The 21,637-nt window shown below is 44.5% G+C and overlaps 1 protein-coding gene across 2 annotated transcripts in view; it reads left to right on the top strand.

Moving 5' to 3' along the window:
- CREG2 (cellular repressor of E1A stimulated genes 2) overlaps positions 1–16,746 on the top strand; it is a 40,893-nt gene extending 24,147 nt beyond the window's left edge. Inside the window, exon 4 of one of the 2 annotated variants that reach the window (XM_061431689.1) lies at positions 11,540–16,746. In XM_061431689.1, coding sequence (XP_061287673.1) covers positions 11,540–11,870 — 331 coding nt within the window. In that variant the 3' untranslated portion in view covers positions 11,871–16,746. Of the gene's footprint in view, positions 1–5,440; positions 5,608–11,539 lie in introns of those variants that run through there. The other variant, XM_061431691.1, reaches the window with a different exon arrangement.
- Positions 16,747–21,637: the final 4,891 nt, after the last annotated feature.

The following is a 21,637-nucleotide window of genomic DNA, read 5'->3' as shown; positions in this document are numbered from 1 at the left end:
TAAGCGGGTCATCTCCAGAACCGGCCCACCTCGGAAAATGCATTCGGACATCCAGGCACGTCCTCCAACCTCTCCACCCTCCTCCCATCCCTCTCTTCCTGCTCTGGAGCCCCGAGCCTTTTCTCTGACACCGTCTGACTCACTTGCCCAAGCAGGCGTCTGACAATGTGGTGGGATTACAGTGGAGAAGAAGGCGCAGCCCCCAGGAGGCTTGTGTTCTGTAAACAATAGGTGACCAAGCAGGTTTTGAAACCAGGTGATACGGTAATGTCTGCGGACTCAGCTCCATCACGTTAGCCCGGATCCTCAGCATCCCCACTGTACAGCAGACCCTGTCCTGGATAAATTCCGTGACCATCTCTGCAGCTTCACTTGTAACAGAGAAAAGCCATAGCCACCAGGAGCGGTCTCACCTTAAATCAGGGCTCCTCATCCTTGACCAGCCCTCCGGCTGCCGGGGGACCCCGACATGGTTCTCCCTGAAGCTCTTTCCGGCTCTCATACGCAGTGGTCTCCAGGGCCATCCACAGTCGTCAGCCCCTGGGAGCCCATCCCCTCAACCTCCTCACTCTCCAGCCAAAAAAGAAAAAAGTGCTTCCCGGAGAACTGTCAAATAAACACAACCTGCATCACAGAGTTGTCTCCTCCTCTGTTGCTCCCCTTCTCTGAACACTCTGCGGCTGGGTTAGTTTTCTGGATGCAAGTGTGAGCAAGGCTTGGAGAAGGCAACGGCAACCCACTCTAGTACTCTTGCCTGGAAAATCCCATGGACGGAGGAGCTTGGTAGGCTGCAGTCCATGGGGTCGCTAAGAGTCGGGCACGACTGAGCGACTTCACTTTCACTTTTCACTTTCATGCATTGGAGAAGGAAACGGTAACCCACTCCAGTGTTCTTGCCTGGAGAATCCCAGGGACGACCCCGTCTATGGGGTCGCACAGGGTCAGACACGACTGAAGCGACTTAGCAGTAGCAGCAACAGCAAGTGCCATGGAGGAGGGTCAGACAAGGGGGAATATAGCGTGTCTTTAAGAGTAGGGGCTTAAAGGCGTCAACTGAGGGGCTTCCCTGGCGGCTCCGTGGTAACGAATCCGCTAGTGCAGGGGACTCAGGGTTAGAGATGAAGGCGTCATATGTCTCATTATTCTCCTGTGCATGTTGGTCGTCTGCCCACGGGTCAGCCTCCTCAGTAAGGCTGTGAGCCACTCAAGGGGCTGATTAACACGCCAGCCGTTTGTGGCTCATGGTTAAGTGCTTGGCAAATGGACAAATGATCTGTGGGCTGTGGGCCAGAGCCCCTACCTTCAGTCACACGTATTCTTTCCTCCTCCTCCAGCTCTGGCCCTCCTCCTAGCCTGCGTGTCCTCACGGAGGCTGTCCATCCTGACCAGAGCCTCTGACAAAGCAGTTAGTCCCAACAGCCGCGGCAAAGAACCGTCGCGCCCCCTGGTGGCTAGATCTGGAAACTTCCCCTTGTTTAGACCAGACTCCTGGCGGAGGAAGAACCTAGAATGTATACAGTCCAGGCCAGTTCCCAGAGGCACCAGCCGTGCTCACTGAGTGCTCTGCACTCACTTGGAAAATACAGTGTTTTCCTGCATGTGATGGCAGGACAAACACAAATACTCTGACATTTGGATAGTGATATTTTCATTGATAATTATTAATAACCTGGTGGCTCAGAAGGTAAAGAATCCACCTGCAAGGCAACAGACCTGGGTTCGATCCCTGGTTTGGGAAGATCCCCTGGAGAAGGAAATGGCAACCCACTCCAGTATTCTGGCCTGGAGAATCCCATGGACGGAGGAGCCTGGTGGGCTATAGTCCTTAGGGTCCCAAAGAGGCGGACCTGACTGAGTGACTAACACTTTCACTTTTAAATTATTTACTTATATTTTAGTTATGTATAAATAATTAGCTAATTGCAGCAGTTACTGTCATTTAACTCATCCTGTGAGCTAGGTATTTTATATACTTTTTAAGAAATCTCTTTTAGTTTCTACATCCGCCCTGCAAGGAAGGAAGGAACTTCCATTTTCTATGTGGGAAATCTGCTCAGTAAGCAGTTCTCAGACCGGCGTTCCTGGGAACTAGGACCAGGTAGGAGGCCCAAGAGGCCCAGTGGGTACTAAACCCCGGACCGTCTGAGGACTGACACCAGCCTCCTCTCCCTCTTCTCAGTGCTTGGTGGGTGGGGAGGGGACTGGAGGAGAGCCCGGTGGATCTCTAGTTTTTCTTCTCTGCCTTCTTTCCTCGGCCCCAGAGGCCCAGTGGGTACTAAACCCAGGACCGTCTGAGGACTGACACCAGCCTCCCCTCCCTCTTCTCAATGCTCGGTGGGTGGGGAGGGGACTGGAGGAGAGCCGGGTGGATCTCTGGTTTTTCTTCTCCGCCTTCTTTCCGAGGCCCCAGGTGAGTGGCTGTCCCCGGTGTGCCCTCAGGCTCAGGGAGGGGCAGGTGCAAAGACGGTGGAGAAGTTACTAAGTGCTCTGTTAGCTCTTCACAAGCTGGACCTGGTTTAGTTATCCTACCAACCACAGGATGTAGAGAATTCTAATTGCCAAGTGAGAAAACCTGAACAGAGTCCCCAACTAGTAAACAGTGATGAAAAAAAAAAAATCATTAACAGGACTTTCCTGGTGGCCCAGTGGTTAAGAATCCACCTGCCAGTGCAGGGGACCCGGATTTGATCCCCAATCCAGGAAGATTCCAGAGAAGGCAATGGCAAGCCACTCCAGTACTCTTGCCTGGAAAATCCTATGGTCCGAGAAGCCTGGTAGGCTGCAGTCCATGGGGTCGCTAAGAGTGGGACACGACTGAGCGACTTCCCTTTCACTTTTCACTTTCACGCATTGGAGAAGGAAATGGAAACCCACTCCAATGTTCCTGCCTGGAGTATCCCAGGGACGGGGGTGCCTGGTGGGCTGCCGTCTATCGGGTCACACAGAGTCAGACACGACTGAAGCGACTTAGCAGCAGCAGCAGCCAGGACGATTCTACATGTCACGGAGCAACTAAACCTGTATGCCACAACTCCCGAGCCTAGGAGGTGCAGCTGCTGAAGCCCGAGCACCGAGAGCCTGTGCTCCACAACAGGAGAAGCCAGCACAGTGAGAAGGTCTCACACCACAGCAAAGAGTAGCCCTCTGCTCTCCAAAGCTAGGAAAAGCCCGAGCAAAGCAAAGACCCAGCGCAGCCAAAAAAATAATACAAAAACAGAGAAACCAAAAAAACATCATAATAAGAAATGCCTAAACAGAAACTCTTATGGCAAAAAGCGAAGAAGTAAAGACCCTCTTGATGAAAGTGAAAGAGGAGAGTGAAAAAGTTGGCTTAAAACTCAAAGTTCAGAAAACTAAGATCATGGCATCTGGTCCCATCACTTGATGGGAAATAGATGGGGAAAGAATAGAAACAGTGACAGACTTTATTTTGGGGGCTGCAAAATCACTGCAGATGGTGACTGCAGCCATGAAATTAAAAGATGCTTGCTCCTTGGAAGAAAAGCTATGAGCAACCTAGACAGCATGTTTAAAAGCAGAGACATTACTTTGGCAACAAAGGTCCATCTAGTCAAAGCTATGGTTTTTCCAGTAGTCATGTATGGATGTGAGAGTTGGACCATAAAGAAAGCTGAGCAGCAAAGAATTGCTTTTGAACTGTGGTGTTGGAGAAGACTCTTGAGAGTCCCTTGGACTGCAAGGAGATCAAACCAGTCAATCCTAAAGGAAATGAACCCTGAATATTCATTGGAAGGACTGATGCTGAAGCTGAAACTCCAATATTTTGACCACCTGATTCGAAGAACTGATTCTTTGGAAAAGACCCTGATGCTGGGAGAGATTGAAGGCAGGAGGAGAAGGGGACAACAGAAGATGAGATGGTTGGATGGCATCACCGACTTGATGGACGTAAGTTTGAGTTAGTTCCAGGAGTTGTTGATGGACAGGGAAGCCTGGTGTACTGCAGTCCATGGGGGTCGCCAACAGTCAGACCCCACTGAGCCACTGAACTGGAACACAAACCTCAATTATATGGAGCCAGGTGACCAGAAGGGGGCGCTCTCACGCTGTGGGAGGAAGCTGCCCTACAGGATAGAAGATTCTTCTCTGAGTACAGTTGAGCCAATGGAAATCCATGGGCTCTTTGTTTAGCCCTCTGGTCTTCCTTTTTCCACTCCAAAAGAGTTCTTCCTTTGCTGTGCAGGGACTTGCACTTGCCCCCCAGGGTCGCAGACCCCAAAGTATGTTTCCTGCTGATCCCTGTGTGTGCTCAGTCGTGTCCAACTCTGGGACTCCATGGACTGTAGCCAGACAGACTCCAGTGTCCATGGGATTTCCCAGGCAAGACTACTGGAGTGAGTTGCCACTTAATCCCTTTTTTTTTTTTTTGCTGGAAAAATAGCTGACCTTTGTTTAGGTCAGCAGTGGCACCCATGTGAGCCCAGACCTTCAAGTCCATGCTCTGAACCACCACCCAAGAGGCTTCCTCAGGCTTCTTTGAGTCTTTTTCAGTATCAAATTGTGATTCACATTTTAATTTTGATTCAATAATACTTCCAAGAACAGTAACTAAAGTGTGGACTCACAGCCTCCAGCCAGGCAGTAGGAGCTTTTGCCATCTTCCCGGCCCCCAACCCCACCTTCCCAACCTCCCACTTCCTCAGATCTTCTAGCTTCTCTTGACCAAGTGCCTGCATTAAACCCCACTTTACTTGAAATACCTGGAGTGATTGAATGCTGCCTGACTTGCCTTTCAACATAAAAGAAACGTTTGTGGCATTGATCTCTGAGTTTCACATGCAAGAAAAAAGCCTTTGTTCTGTCATGACTGTGTCTGACGTTTCCTAATTTATCATATAATATTTTAATAAACCTTTGTTCTGAACTTATATGAATGCCACTGTTTATAGGCAGTTTAAAAGGATTTTGTAGTTGACCTAAAATAAGTTCCCGAAAGTGTCTGGAAATAATAAAACAGGGATTTTTGTTTATTTGTTTTTAAACACAGCAGGGTTTTTGTCTTTTGTTTGTTTATTTTTTAAATGTATGTAATTTCTTAGATGGCAAAGGACAGGGAAGCCTGGCATGCTGCATTCATGGTGTTGCAGAGAGTCAAACACTGTTTAGCCACTCAACAACAAATTTCTTTTTTTCGATTTTTTTTTAATGTGAAGTGAAGTCACTCAGTCATGCTCGACTCTTTGCGACCCCATGGACAGTAGCCTGCACCAAGCTCCTCTGTCCATGGGATTTTCTAGGCAAGCGTACTGGAGCGGGTTGCCACTTCCTTCTCCAGGGAATCTTCCTGACCCAGAGATCGAACCCAGGTCTCCCACATTGTAGACAGACCCTTTACCGTCTGAGCCACCAGGGAAGTGGATCATTTTAAAAATCTTTTGTTGAATTTGTTACAAAAATTGTTTTTGTTTTTATGTTTCAGTTTTTGGGCCGTGAGGCATGTGGGATCTCAGCTCCCAGAGCAGCTATTGAACCTGCACCTCCTGCATTAAAGGGTGGCCTTAAGCCCTGGATCACCAGGGAAGTCCCTAGAAGTTATTTTTAAATAAAAATTGTACTCATGGTATCCTTCTGGAATGTAGCTGGTGATTTTGAAATTTTTGAATAAAGACTCAATTCTCTCTCCAGACACTATACTGAGAAAGGAAAACTGCCCTGTCCTTGCCCTGAATCTGGCTGGCACACTAGATGTAGAGTCAGTTGCAAACTTAACTGGCAACATTTCTCCCAAGATCATGCTACAACTGTAAAATGTCATAACCAACCCCTTTTTGGGTGACTTCTGATTTCTCAGTGAGAAATCACGTTCTAAATTCAGCAGCTGTCAGAAACTTTGATGTTTGAAGTCTAATCAGTAATGTTACTGCAAAATTGGGCTCACTTCTTGGTGAGTGTCAAACCAAAAGGCACAACGAAGCCAGAGATGGGGAGAAGGAAGGATGGGAAAGAAGGAATTCATTATCTGCAACAAATAAGGAAAACACTGGGGCTCTTTCCCAAAGGAGTGCCTCCCAAAATCGAGATAATTTTAAGCTAACGGGTACATGCACATGCATGAAGGGGCTTGAGTAGAGGAGAATTCGGCATAGAATTGGGGCAAAGGTCAACAGAGTCCAAGCTTTAGTAGATAAAAGTCAAGGGTCAGAAAAAGTTAACATCATCATCTCTTCAGTTTGTCAGTTCAGGCGCTCAGTAGTGTCTGACTCTTTGTGACCCTATGAAATGAAGCATGCCAGGCTTCCCTGTCCATCACCAACTCTTGGAGCTTGCTCAAACTCATGTCCATCAAGTTGGTGATGTTATCCAACCATCTCATCCTCTGTCGTCCCCTTCTCCTCCTGCCCTCAATCTTTTCCAGCATCAGGGTCTTTTCCAATGAGTCAGTTCTCCGCATCAGGTGGCCAAAGTATTGGAGTTTCAGCTTCAGCATCAGTCCCTCCAATGAATATTCAGGGTTGATGTCCTTTAGGATTGACTGGTTTGATCTCCTTGCAGTCCAAGGGACTCTCAAGAGTCTTCTCCAAAACCCAGTTGAAAAGCATCAATTCTTCAGTGCTTGACTTTCTTTACAGTCCAACTCACATTCATATATGACCACTGGAAAAACCATAGCTTTGACAAGATGAACCTTTGTTGGCAATGTCTCTGCTTTTTAATATGCTGTCTAGGTTGGTCATAGCTTTTCTTCCAAGGAGCAAGCATCTTTTAATTTCATGGCTGCAATCACCATCTGCAGTGATTTTGGAGCCCAAGAAAAGAAAGTCTGTCACTGTTTCTATTGTTTCCCCATCTACTTGCCACGAAGTGATGGGACCAGATGCCATGATCTTAGTTTTTTGAGTATTGAGTTTTAAGCCAACTTTTTCATTCTTCTCTTTCACTTTCATCAGGGGCTCTTTAGTTCCTCTTCACTTTCTGCCATAAGGGTGGTGTCATCTGCATATCTGAGGTTATTGATATTTCTCCCAGCAAACTTGATTCCAGCTTGTGCTTCATCCAACGCAGCACTTCGCATGATGTACTCTGCATAGAAGTTAAATAAGCAGGGTGACAATATGCAGCCTTGACATACTTCTTTCCCAGTTTGAAACCAGTCGGTTGTTCCATGTCTGGTACTAACTGTTGCATCTTGATCTGCACACAGGTTTCTCAGGAGGCAGGTAAGGTGGTCTGCCTTCTCATCTCTTTAAGAAATTTCCACAATTTGTTGCGATCTACACAGTCAAAGGATTTAGCGTAGTCAATGCAGCAGAAGTAGATATTTTTCTGGAATTCTCTTGCTTTTCCTGTGATCCAACGGATGTTGGCAATTTGATCTCTTGTTCCTATGCCTTTTCTAAATCTAGCTTGAACATCTGGAAGTTCTCAGTTCACGTATTGTTGAAGCCTAGCTTGGAGAATTTTCAGGATTACTTTGCTAGCTTGTGAGTGAGGTCACTCAGTCGTGTCTGACTCTGCGACCCTGTGGACTGTGTCCATGGGATTTTCCAGGCAAGAGTACTGGAGTGGGTTGCCAATGTGAGATGAGGGTAATTGTGTGGTAGTTTGAGTATTCTCTGACATTGCCTTTCTTTGGGACTGGAATGAAAACTGACCTTTTCCAGTCCTGTGGCCACTGCTGAGTTTTCCAAATTTGCTCATCTTATCCTGTGAGAACTCCAGAACTGCAACTCGCTGCTGAACAACCATGAACAGGAGAACGTTGGATCCCGCCAAAAAATGATAGCCCAAGCCCCAGGGCAAAGGAGAAGCCTCAACAAGATGGTAGGAGGGGCAAAATTGTGTTTAGATTCAAAGTCCATACCCGGCAGAACCTTGTGCGCACCAGGACCCAGAGACCCCACAAGAGACTGAGCCAGACCTGCCTTTGAGTGTTTGAGTGTCTCCTGCAGAAGCACAGGTCAGCAGTGGCCTGCCTCAGGGACAGGGGCTCTGGCTCTAGCAGATCTAGGAAGTGCAGCATGTGGCATCAGTCGTCCTGGAGAAGGTCGCCATTAGCCCCAACAAAGGGCACAGGCAGACAGCCCACAAACTGGAGAGGCTCCAGTTGATCCGGTGGTTGAGTGCTCAAGGAAGGAGGGGTTCAAATTCTGCAAAACAGCTCAAGAGAGCTTCAGGTTAATCTTTACCATTGAAACAGAACTTGGAGTCTTTACAACTGATTTATTATCTTGGCTATTGTTTTTTCTGTTGCCTGATAACAGCTGCTTGTTCTTTCTTCCTGTAAGATCAGTATTACTGAGACCCATTCAAGGGCAAGCATTGTGACCAGGCTTAGATCACAAAATGGCTTAGACCTGGGACTTCCCCGGTGGTCCAGTGGTTAAAACCCCAAGCTCCCAATGCAAGGCACATAGTTCACTCCCTGGTCAAGAAACCAAGATCTTAAAATAAATAAAAAGAGAAAAAAATTGAAAAAGCAAAACAAAAAAGAACTAAGACCCTCCATGCCACATTGTGCAACCAAAAAGTAAAAAATAGTAGAAGACCAAATATACATATATTTTTAAATGGCTTAGACCTAAAATGGAGCTTCTCTGGTGGCTCAGATGGTAAAGAATATGCCTACAATGCAGGAGACTCAGGTTCGATGTCTGGGTTGAGAAGATCCCCTGGAGAAGGGAATGGCAACCCACTCCAGTATTCTTGCCTGGAGAATCCCATGGACAGAGGAGCCTGGTGGGCTATAGTCCTTGGGGTCATGAAGAGTTGGACATGACTGAGCGAAAAACACTTAAAACCTAAAATGGCTTCTCTTGTGTCAAACCGCAACATCTAGGGGACTTCCCTGGCACTTCCAATGCAGGGAGCACAGGTTTAGTCCTGGCTGGGGGACGAGGATCCCACATGCTGAATGGTGCAGCCGAAAAAAAAGCTACCTCTGGTTCTTTTTCTCCAGGAACCCACTACCTTATCTGCTTATAGTAGAAAGGAAATATTCCACTTTGCCTGGAAGATCTATGTCTTTAACATAGAAAGTAGCCTCTATTTCAACCCCAATGCAGGCTCCGAACATAAGTCTTTATAGGAAAGACCTTGTGTTGGTATCTTGACTTGTCATTTCCAAGAAACAGGGCCCTAAGTCCACTTTGCAGTTTAGACCCAAAGCTGACCCGTTTGCCTCATTGAGGCTACCCAAACATTGCTTCATTTAAATTTGACTCCTTTCCCCCTATATCACATAATAACCTGGTTTCTTTCTTTCACTGATGAAATGCCTTAGGCTCTGCTGGAATGCAGTCTACCTTCCCAGGAGCCGGGAAACCCGTTGACCATGGGGTTTGTCCTCAGAACACTGGCTGCCGGAACCCGGTGATGCCATCCAAGCATCTCATCCTCTGTTGCCCCCGCTCCTCCTGCCCTCAACCTTCCCCAGCATCAGGATCTTTCTTTTCTAATGAATCGTCTCTTCATATCAGGTGGTGGGATGGCATTATCGACTCCATGGACATGAGTTTGAGCAAACTCCAAGAGATAGTGAAGGACAGGGGAGTCTGGCATGCTGCAGTCCATGGGGTGACAAAGAGCTGGACATGACTTATCTACTAAACAACAACAACATGAATTGAATCCACATGCAACTGATTTATAAGGCATCGTGCTAACTTATTAATGTTCAGTTCAGTTCAGTCACTCAGTTGTGTCCAACTCTGCGACCCCATGAACCGCTACACACCAGGCCTCCCTGTCCATCACCAACTCCCAGAGTCCACCCAAACCCATGTCCATTGAGTTGGTGATGTCATCCATCCATCTCATCCTCTGTCATCCCCTTCTCCTCCTGCCCTCAATCTTTCCCAGCATCAGGGTCTTTTCAAATGAGTCAGCGCTTCACATCAGGTGGCCAAAGTACTGGAGTTTCAGCTTCAAAATCAGTCCTACCAATAAACACCCAGGACTAATCTCCTTTAGGATTGACTAGTTGGATCTCCTTGCAGTCCAAGGGACTCTCAAGAGTCTTCTCCAACACCACAGTTCAAAACATCAATTCTTCTGTGCTCAGCTTTCTTTATAGTCCAACTCTCACATCCATACATGACCACAGGAAAAACCATAGCCTTGACTAGATGGACCTTTGTTGACAAAGTAATGTCTCTACTTTTTAATATGTATCTAGGTTGGTCATAACTTTCCTTCCAAGGAGTAAGCATCTTTTAATTTCATGGCTGCAGTCACCATCTGCAGTGATTTTGGAGCCCACTAGATCATTCAGATATGACCTAAATCAAATCCCTTATGACTATACAGTGGAAGTGAGAAATAGATTTAAGGGACTAGATCTGACAGACAGTGCCTGATGAAATATGGACAGAGGATCATGACATTGTACAGGAGACAGGGAGCAAGACCATCCCCAATAAAAAGAAATGCAAAAAAGAAAAGTGGCTGTCTGAGGAGGCCTTACAAATAGCTGTGGAAAGAAGAGAAGCCAAAAGCAAAGGAGAAAAGGAAAGATATACCCATTTGAATGCTGAGTTCCAAAGAATAGCAAGGAGAGATAAGAAAGCTTTCCTCAGTGATCAATGCAAAGAAATAGAGGAAAACAATCGAATGGGAAAGACTAGAGATCTCTTTAAGAAAATAGAGATACCAAGGGAACATTTCATGAAAAGATGGGCTCAGTAAAGGACAGAAATGGTAGGGACCTAACAGAAGTAGAAGATATTAAGAGGAGGTGGCAAGAATACACAGAAGAACTGTACAAAAAGATCGTCACAACCAAGATAATCACAATGGTGTGGTCACTCACCTAGAGCCAAACATCCTGGAATGTGAAGTCCAGTGGGCCTTAGGAAGCATCACTACGAACAAAGCTAGTGGAGGTGATGGAATTCCAGTTGAGCTATGTCAAATCCTGGAAGATGATGCTGTGAAAGTGCTGCACTCAATATGCCAGCAAATTTGGAAAACTCAGCAGTGGCCACAGGACTGGAAAAGGTCAGTTTTCATTCCGACCCCAAACAAAAGCAATGCTAAAGAATGCTCAAACTTATTAATGTTAAAAAAATAAAATATTTGTAGTAAACCATAATCTTTGGTTTTGATATTAGAACTATTAGGTTTGAAGCCAAATTAGCAATACTGCAAGGTAAGCCTCATGACAAAGGAAGACGGAGGCAGTGGGGAGACTTTTCTGGATCTCTGAGATGTCATGAGCAGGTGTGGGAAGCTTCTACAGAGGAGAGGGAGCCAAGATTCTGGCATCTTCTTTCTGGCAAGTGGAGATAGAGTGGCTGCCATCAGAACACTGACTCAGCCTTAGTAATATCTCTGCTTCTTTCTTTCTGCTATATAGTAGCCAGTTAAAAAGAATTTTGATCTTGGTGCACTTTTCCTTTATTTGTTCAATAAACATTTATTAAGTATGAGCATGGCAATTGTACTGGGTATTGGGACTACAGTGCTGAGTAAGGCATGAGCCTGCTCTTCACTTGCAGTGATAATGTAAAATATATAGATAAATGGCTAGACTCTATCTTTAGAAGATTCCACCCTCTGCTTTCTTTTCTTCATCCTCCAGGGGCCCCAGATGGACGAGCCTTGCCAACTGGTTTTACCACAAGTTCCCGGATTTAGTTGCAGCTGGGCTCCCAGTGGTCTTCAGAAATCCGTTTGCCCATATCCAGCCTACTCGGAGTCTCAGTCCCCAGCAGCTGTTTCAGTTCTTTCCTTTATCCTCAAAACCCCACACCCGCCCCATCGCAGTCTCTGGTGACCTCACTTTCCGTTCTCTTGAGAAATGTGAGTTGCCCACAGAGAATGCCTTCGGCTTCCTAATCTGTCTTTGGATCCAAATTTGCCATTTCATCCTCTCCTGTGATGAAAGAAGGTATATACCCCTTTTCTTCTAAGTTTGTCGATCCCACCTTTTTGCAACTTTTTGCAGACCTGACCACTCACTCACTCACTCTAACCTCCACCCTCTATCTCCACTTATCCCTGGTTCTGTCTCCTCACCCTACACACTTTCCCAGCTCCCCCACTCCAAAAAAGAAAATATTTCCCTCAATCCTACATTGTTGTTGTTTAGTCACTCAGTCCTCTCCGACTCTTTTCAACTCCTTGGACTGTAGCCCACCAGCTCCTCTGTCCATGGGATTTCCTGGGATACTGGAGGGGGTTGCCATTTCCTTCTCCAAGGGAACTTCCTGACCCAGGGATCGAACCTTCATTCCCAGTCTTGCTTCTCCTCAAGTGACTTAAAAGGGCATATACTTACAGCCCCCAATCCTACAGTCAATAATGTCCTTGCGGTCTTCTTCCTTTCAATGCCTCCTCTTCATTCTCTTGCCCTTCCCAACCACTACTCCTTCCCCTCAAGGTCTTCTACCTTCTCTCATCAAATAGTTTCCTTTGCTGGGCATTTCAGTCCTTATGGCTCCCTCATCATCTTTATGCTGTCACCTCTCAAATTAGGATCCGAGACCTTACCTGTCTCTAGCTGCTGACCTACCTTGCCAGTGCACATTTCTCCATGAGTGACTTGCCAAGCACCTCAAACTCAATCCAAGCCAACTCATCATTGTCCCACCAAACCAGTTCTTCCTGCTGCTTTCTCTGCCTTTGCTTGGCACTGTCATCCTTCCAAGCACCCTTTCTTTCCCTTGTTGTTCATATTTGAGCAGTTTTAAAACCTATAAATATTGCCTCAATCACAGCTCTTTATACACTGTCATTCCACTCAGATCCCGCCGCCAATACCCTTGTTCAGTCCATCCTATTGGTCTCTTATTATGTAAATAGTCCCTTAGTCTTCGTTCACTCCAGTCTCATCCTCTGTAGATGTTTGGTCCTCAAAGATATGAGGTTAATCTTCTAAATCAAAGTAGAATCATGTCACTACTTCCTGGTTTAAAAAAATGTCAGTGGGTCCCTCTTGTCTACCAAGTCAAGGGTAAACTTCATGGTATGGAATACAAGTCCTATGTAACTTGGCCTCAAATACATTCTGACCTTCAGTCAGTTCAGTTCAGTTCAGTCACTCAGTTGTGTCCGACTCTTTGCGACCCCATGAATCATAGCACACCAGGCCTCCCTGTCCATCACCAACTCCCGGAGTTCACTCAGACTCATGTCCATCAAGTTGGTGATGCCATCCAGCCACCCCATCCTCTGTCGTCCCCTTCTCCTCCTGCCCCCAATCCCTCCCAGCATCCAGGTCTTTTCCAATGAGTCAACTCTTTGCATGAGGTGGCCAAAGTATTGGAGTTTCAGCTTCAGCATCAGTCCTTCCAATGAACACCCAGGACTGATCTCCTTTAGGATGGACTGGTTGGATCTCCTTGCAGTCCAAGGGACTCTCAAGAGTCTTCTCTAACACCACAGTTCAAAAGCATCAATTCTTCAGCACTCAGCTTTCTTCACAGTCCAACTCTCACATCCATACATGACCACTCTGACCTTATCTCACTCTAACTTCTATACTTATTTACCATTGAAAATTGGCTACTTGCTGGGCTCCAAACACAACCCTCATTTTCCCACTTCCAAATCTTTTCTTATACTATGTCCTACATCAAATGCCTCATCTTTTCACCTTATCAACCCCATCAAAATCTTAAACATCACTCAACCCAATTAAACAGTGGGAGAGGATCCAAATAGACAGTTTTTCCAAGAAGACATACAAACAGTCAAAAGGTATATGAAAAGATTAATCATCAGGGAAATGCAAATCAAAACCACAGTGACATATTGCCTCACGGCTGTTAGAACTACTGTTATCAAAAAGATAAGAGATGAGTGTTGGCAAGGATGTGGAGAAAGAAAACCCTGTTAGTGGGAAAGTAACCTGGTACAGCCACTATGGAAAATGTTATGCGGTTTCCTCAAAAAATTAAAAATAGAACTACTATACAATCTGGACTTTCCTGGTGGCTCAGATGGTAAAGAATCTGCCTGTGGGAGATTCTCCTGTGGGAGACCTGAGTTCAATCCCTGAGTCGGGAAGATCCTCTGGAGAAGGGAATGGCAACCCCCTCCAGTATTCTTGCCTGGAGAATTCCATGGACAGAGGATCTCAGTGGGCTGCAGTTCATGGGGTCACAAAGAGTTGGATACAACTGAGCGACTAACACACGCACACAGCATACAATCTAGCAATCTCACTTCTGCTTGTATAACCAGAGGAAATGAAATCCTCATCTTGAAGAGATATCATCATCCATTCAACACTATTCACAATAGCTAAGATATGGTACAACCTAAGTGTCTGTCAGTGGATGAATGGATAAAGAATACACATAGTTCATCCATAAAAAAGAGGAAAATTTTGCCATTTGTGACCACATAAAAGAAGCTAAAGGACATTATGATAAGTAAAATAACCCAGGCACTGAAAGACAAAGACAAGCAATATGGTATGACATATTTAAAACCTAAAAAAACTGAACTCACATATAGATGATTCACACTGATGTACAGCAGAAGCTAACACACTATTGCACAGCAATTATTCTCCAGTAAAAAATGAATTAAAAAGAAGAAAAAAAAATTAAACTTGTACAAACAGAGAGTAGACTGGTGGTTTCTAGGGGCTGAGTGGTGGGGGAAATAGGGAAATGTTGGTCAAAAAGCACAAACTCTCAGTTATAAGGTGAATAAATTCTGGGGATGTAATGTACAAGATGGTGAAAAGAGTTAGTAATACTATATTTAATCCTTGAAAATTGCTTTTAAAATGGTAGTTATGTGGGTGAGTGCTAAGTTGCTTCAGTCGTGTCCAACTCTTTTCGACCCCATGGGCTGTAGCCCACCAGCCTCCTCTGTCCATGGGATTCTCCCGACGAGAATACTGGAGTGGGCTGCCATGCCCTCCTTCAGGGGAATCTTCCCAACCCAGGGATCAAACCCATGCCTCTATGTCTCCTGCTTTGGCAGGCGGGTTCTTCACCACTAGCACCACCTGGGAAGCCTGGGTAGTTACATGAGATTATTACATTAACTTGACTGGTAATTATTGCACAATGCATATCGAATCACCATATTGTACAATATACATCAATACCATATACATCATACACCATATACATCAATTTTCACTTGTCAATTATGCCTCAATAAAGCTGAAAAATAATATTTTTCTCCCTAAAAGTTTTTTTTTCAACATCATTCAAATTTTAGTTCATATTCACTGCTTCCTTTAAGCATCACCAGATTTTTCCACTAGAAAGTTCTCTTATTATTTGGAGCTTCTCTGATACGTACTAAAACTTGCCCAGTAATGAGACATAGAAAAATGTGCATCTTATCCCTGCTACTCAATTGTAAATAATCTTGTATCTGATCTATCTTTGCACTTTCCCATACAGTGCCTCATGGGCTTTGCTGGTGACTCAGTGGTTAAGAATCCGCCTGCCAATGAAGGAGACATGGGTTCAATCCCTGGGTTGGGAAAATCCTCTGGAGGAGGAAATGGAACCCACTCCAGTGTTCTTGCCTGGAGAATCCCATGGACAGAGGAGCCTGGTGGGCTACAGTCCATGGGGTTGCAAAGAGTGGGACACGATTTAACGACTAAACAACAGCAATAGAGTGCCTCATGCAAAGTATGGTCCCTGTCACTAAGCACACTACTCAGTTCAGCTGAATTTTTTTCTTTTTATGTCAAAGCTTTTTTTTGATAAAGGAAACAGTAGATTGATTTACCCTCTGGCACAAGCCCCTTGTCCCTTGGCAGACCATTGACAAGCAGCTTACAGACTGGCACCAGTCCACATACAGGTAGGGCCACCCTGGGACACAGTATCTTCCAATACATATTTTAAATGAATAGTACGCTGGTCAATGGGCAGTCTGACTCCTCTCTATTAAAAGTCATTATCGATAACCTTATTCACTAGTTTTTACTTAGTGTCACATGCTAGTTCCCTATCTGTCTTAGTTCCCTGTAATTTTTTTTTTCATCGCTTCTTGATATAGAATCTTTCATCTTGGCAAGTTAACATGAAGGTAAGTTTATCAAATGTAATACACAGAGAAAGAAAACTTCTGGATTAGCCAATTAAGAACCTCTGAAAGCCAAATCTCCACAAAAGCAATAAAAACACTCCCAGGAAACAGACCAAATCAACTTTTCAGATCTGTGGAAGTTAGCCAAAGTTTTGCAACAATCTGAAAGGCATTAATTCAAGAAAAATGGCCAAATCTCCATGAAAACAGCAAGCTTTGTGGTTTTTTTGACACACCCTCCCTCCCTCCACATCTCCCCAGCTCCTGAGTTTAAAACCAACCTTGGGAATTTCCCTGGTGGTGCAGTGGCTAAGAACCTGCCTGCCAATGCAGGGAACATGGGTTCAGTCCTAAAAGATTCCACGTGCCAAGATTCCACATGTATCAGAGCAACTAGGCCCGTGCGCCACAGCTACTGAGGCCACGCGCTGTAACTACTGAAGCCCGTGCGCCTAGACCCTGAGCTCCACCACAGGAGAAGCCTGTGCACCGCAACAAGGAGATGGCCTTGCTCTCCACACCAAGAGAAAACTCCAGCACGGCAGTGAAGACCCAGTGCCACCAAAAATAAATAAATAATTAATTTAAAAAAAAGAACACCAGCCTGGGACTTCCCTGGCATCCAGTGGTTAAGACTCTGAGCTTTCACTGCAGGGCCACAACCAGGTTCCATCCCTGGTTGGAGAACTAAGATCCCGCATGCCTCACAGCACAGTAGCACATAAATTTTAAAAATCTGCTATTGAACATTTACCAAAGGTTAAAAAAAAAAAAAAACCGCCTTGCAATTGTAATAGTCATGAAAACCAGTTATCTGGCAACCAGCTCAGTCTAGCATGATGGGCTCAGAGCACCCGATAATGCCCCATTCCCAGAGAACTGCATTATTTAAGCTGTCTGGAAGTTCCCTGGAAACACAATAGAGTTTATCTTTGTTTGACCTCATTCAGAGCTTGTTTAGTGGGACTAGCCTTTCCCTAGGGATATTTGTTTAAAATAACCAGCAATTTTTATATTTGTCAGCTGCCTGAAGTTGTATTGTATGTACATAAGTATTGTATGAATCCAGGCTTCCACAATACGTGAACCAAGAACTTCCAGATGTTCAAGAAAAGGCATAGGAACAAGAGATCAAATTGCCCACATACAGTCGATCATAGAAAAAGCAAAAGAATCCCAGAAAAACATCTACTTCTGCTTTATTGACTACACCAAAGACTTTGACTGTGTGGATCACAACAAACTGTGGTAAATTCTTCAACAGATGGGAAGGCAGACCACCTTACCTGCCTCCTGAGAAACCTGCATGCAGATTAAGATGCAACAGCTAGAAGCGGACATGGAACAACGGACTGGTTCAAACTTGGGAAATGAGTACATCAAGTCTTTATACTGTCACCCTGCTTATTTAACTTCTATGCAGAATACTTTATGCGAAATGCCAGGCTGGATGAAGCACAAGCTGGAATCAAGATTGCCGGGAGAAATATCAATAACCTCATATATGCAGATGACACCACCCTCATGGCAGAAAGCGAAGAAGAACTAAAGAGCCTCTTAATGAAAGTGAAAGAGGAGAGTGAAAAAGTTGGCTTAAAATTCAACATTCAAAAGACAAAGATCATGGCATCCAGTACCATCACTTCATGGCAAAAAATGGGGAAACAATAGAAACAGTGACAGGCTTTCTTTTCTTGGGCTCCAAAATCACTGCCGATGTTAACTGCAGCCATGAAATTAAAAGATGCTTGCTCCTTGGAAGAAAAGCTATGACTAACCTAGACAGAATATTAAAAAGCAGAGACATTACTTTGCCAGCGAAGGTCCATCTAGTCAAAGCTATGGTTTTTCCAGTAGTTATGTATGGATGTGAGAGTTGGACTATAAAGCAAATTGAGCAGCAAAGAATTGATGCTTTTGAACTGTGGTGTTGGAAAAGACTTTTGGGAGTCCCTTGGACTGAAAGGGAATCCAACCAGTCAATCCTAAAGGAAATGAACCCTGAATATTCATTGGAAGGACTGATGCTGAAGCTGAAGCTCCAATAATTTGGCCACGTGATGCGAAGACCTGACTCATTGGAAAAGACCCTGATGCTGGGAACGATTGAGGGCAGGAGGAGAAGGGGACAACAGAGGATGAGATGGTTGGATGGCATCACCAACTGGATGGACATGAGTTTGAGTAGGCTCCGGGAGTTGGTGATGGACAGGGAGGCCTGGCGTGCCAAAGTCCATGGGCTCGCATACAGTTGGACACGACTGAGTGATTGAACTGTACTGTACTGAAGTAGTATTAATATTTGCAGCAAATAAGAAGCTGATCAAAAAAACTTGGAAAGCTGATGAATTAAAGTATAGGGACTTTGAAAACCTCCAGCATATTCTTTTTTTCCCCCTAATTTTTTATTTTGTATTGGAGTACAGCTGATTAATAAACAATGTTGTGATAGTTTCAAGTGAACGTCAAAGGGACTCAGCCATACGTATACAGGTGTCCATTCTCCCCCATACTCCCCTCCTATCCAGCTCCAGTGTATTCTTGGGACTCTAAAGGTACATGCCCGCACAGAACTGAAAAGGCCCTGATATCTCACCCACAATAACCTTGAGGCTTTGCACAACTCAGAAAGGAAAATTAAGGCAGAATTGTAAACTGTCTTCTGGAACATTGAAAAAAAACATGCCCCATTGTGTACATAGAGCCCTTAAACAAAGGCTAGGAGATGTAATGGTTCAAGGCACCTAAGAAAAATCTCAGACCATTCATTAACCAATATTCAGAAAATATTAATATTCAGAAAATATAGCCCAAGGATTCTACATTTAGGAAAACTGTACTTCAAAAAAAAATGTAGAAGCAATTAAGACATTGCAAGATAAACAAACAAAAAATTAGGAGAATGCATTTGTCAGCAAACCTGCTTTACAAGAAATTTAAAGAGGGTCCATTAGATTGAAATGAAAAGAACACTTTTAAAGTTCTCAATAAGTTTAAGATAATTGAAATCATGAGAAGTGTGTCCCCCAAACACAGTGGAATTAAATTAGAAGTTGTAACAGAAATAAATTTGAGAAATTCACAAATATGTGGAAATTAGGCAACTCACTTCTAAATAACTTATGGGTCAAAAATTTTTTAAAAAATAAGGAAAAATTAGAAAATAATTTGAAATGAATGAAAATGAAAAATAAAACATACCCAAAACATATCAAACAGGATGCAGGTAGAGCTGTGCCTAGAGCAAAATTTATACCAGTAAATGCCTTCATTAAAAAAGAATAATCTCAAATCAATAACCTAAACTTTCACTTGGAAGAGATGAGCAAACTAAACCCAAAGCAAGCAGAAAGTCATATGTAATGGAGCTTAAAACAGAAATAAATGAGAGAGAGAATAGGGGAAATGATAGAGAAAATCAATGCAAATAGGCTCTTTGAAAACACAGAAAAAACTGACAAACATTCAGTTAGACTGACCAGAGAAAATGAACTCAAATTACTAAATCAGGAACAAGAGGTGACATTATTTCTGACCTTCCAGAAATAAAAAGAGTTCTAAGAGAATATTATGAACATTCATTTGTCAACATAGATAACTAGATGAAACAGAAAAATTCTCAGAAAGACAAATATAACAGTTACCTACAAAATGCTGCTATATTTATTTGCCTGTCCATAAGCACATATGTTCAAAGACTAACTGAAAATTAAGGAAGGAGATAGAACATTTTGAATATTGGTAAAAGAGCCTGTCATATGCCTCCTTTTTTTATGATTTTTTTTTTTTTTTACCTTGCTGGGTCTCCATCGCTTTGCTCCAGCTTTCTCTAGTTGCAGTGCACAGGCTTCTCCTTGCACAGCTTCTCCTATGGTGGAGCACAGGCTCGAGGCATGCAGGCTTCAGTACTTGCAGCACGCAGGCTCAGCAGTTGTGGTGCACAGGCCTAGGTGCTCCACAGCATGTGGAATCTTCCCAGACCAGGAATCGAACCTGTGTCCCCTGCATTGCCAGGCTGATTCTTATCCACTGAGCCACCAGGGAAGTCCCTAGTTGCTACTGCTACTAAGTCACTTCAGTCGTGTCTGACTCTGTGCGACCCCATAGACGGCAGCCCACCAGGCTGTTCTTAGGTTCCCTCTAAAGGTACAAGTGTTAGTCATTCAGTTGTGTCTGACTCTTTGCAACACCACGTACTGTAACCTGCCAGGCTCCTCTATCCATGGAATTTTCCAGGCAAGAATACTGGAGTGACTTGTTATTCCCTTCTCCAAAGGATCTTCCCGGCCCAGGGATTGAACCTGGGTCTCCTGCATTGCAGGCATTCTTTACCATCTGAGCCACTAGGGAAGCCCCAAAGGTACAAGTGATTATCTAAATAGGATTAATGAAGGACAGTTGAAAAACCTTGCCTCTTTTTTTTAATGTCCTCAGAAAAGCCCCTCATTATATAAATGAATTAATGTACTACTTTGTTGGGGGCCAGAGTGAGGTACTCCACCCGTGGCAAAGGTCATGAGGAAGGACGCTCGACATACGCAAAGGCGGGATCGAGCCTCAGGAGTCCCCCTGGAAATCCTCGAGCGTCTACCCCCATAACCAGAGCCTGCCTACTTTACTACTTTGTGCTCTTACCTACACCTCTGACTTTACGGGGGGCTGTCCCCCACGACCTCTTTCGGAGAAGGAGTTAACCTAGAGATCCAGTTAATAATAATTCCTGGGCGTGATAAGACTGTTTTAACCTACAAACTCCTCTGAAGGTTCTCTAGCCTGCCTGACAGGCTTGTCCGGCCACATGTGATTGCTCACAGCCTCCCAACCGTGAGAGGCACGAGATGCTTTAAACCTTCTAAAAACAGGTTCCTTAGAAAAGTTAGAAAACTATAAGTAAGTATAGTGGGCTGATTAGAAATTGTATTGGTGAAGGGTTTTTCATTTGTTGAGCCAATGTTTGTTGCTAAGTCTCCATATCCCCTGCCCTTACACACATTAATGAATATATAGAAGGAATAAGTATTAACCTTTGATATTAATCACGTTAGACCTTAGGCTAAGTAAATTCTTTCCTTAACTAAAACCCACTACACCTTCACCCTGTAGGAATGTAACTTTATTTGGGTGGCGTCTGTTTTGAGAATAATCAGCCCTGGAGAAATAAGTGTCCTGGTTGATTGACCGCTGTCACAAGGAGAGGGTCGTAAATTGTCAGCAGGCCCCCCTGGCCAGAAGATGATGTAACACCCCTAAGACCTCTGTATACATTTGTATGAAGCACCTGACTTTGATAAAAGTCAGGACTGCTGACCCCACGTGACTTTTGCATAACATCTCAGTGTATAAAAGTAGACCATGGAAAATAAAGAATTGGGATCAGTTTCTCGAAATACTGGTCTCCCCATGTCGCTCTCTCTCTCGCTCTGGTTGAGTCTCCATCTGGAGCGTGGAACCCACCATGCTTACTAATTATGCCTGGGCTTCTAAGATCCGACCGGGGAGGCCTCAGTGTCTCCTCTCCTTCGGGAGAACGGAAGGACGCCTGTGGCCTACGTAGGTGGTGCAAACTTCTTGTCTTGAAGTTTTATTGGTCTCCCGCATAAACCAAGCTACTCAGCCTCTTTTCTCCACTGAACTTTCCTACTGAGCTATCCTCATCCTATCACTCTTT

Source organism: Bos javanicus, chromosome 11 (assembly GCF_032452875.1).
Source record: "Bos javanicus breed banteng chromosome 11, ARS-OSU_banteng_1.0, whole genome shotgun sequence".
NCBI classification, from domain to species: domain Eukaryota; kingdom Metazoa; phylum Chordata; class Mammalia; order Artiodactyla; family Bovidae; genus Bos; species Bos javanicus.
This window is presented reverse-complemented; position numbering and strand designations above follow the sequence as displayed.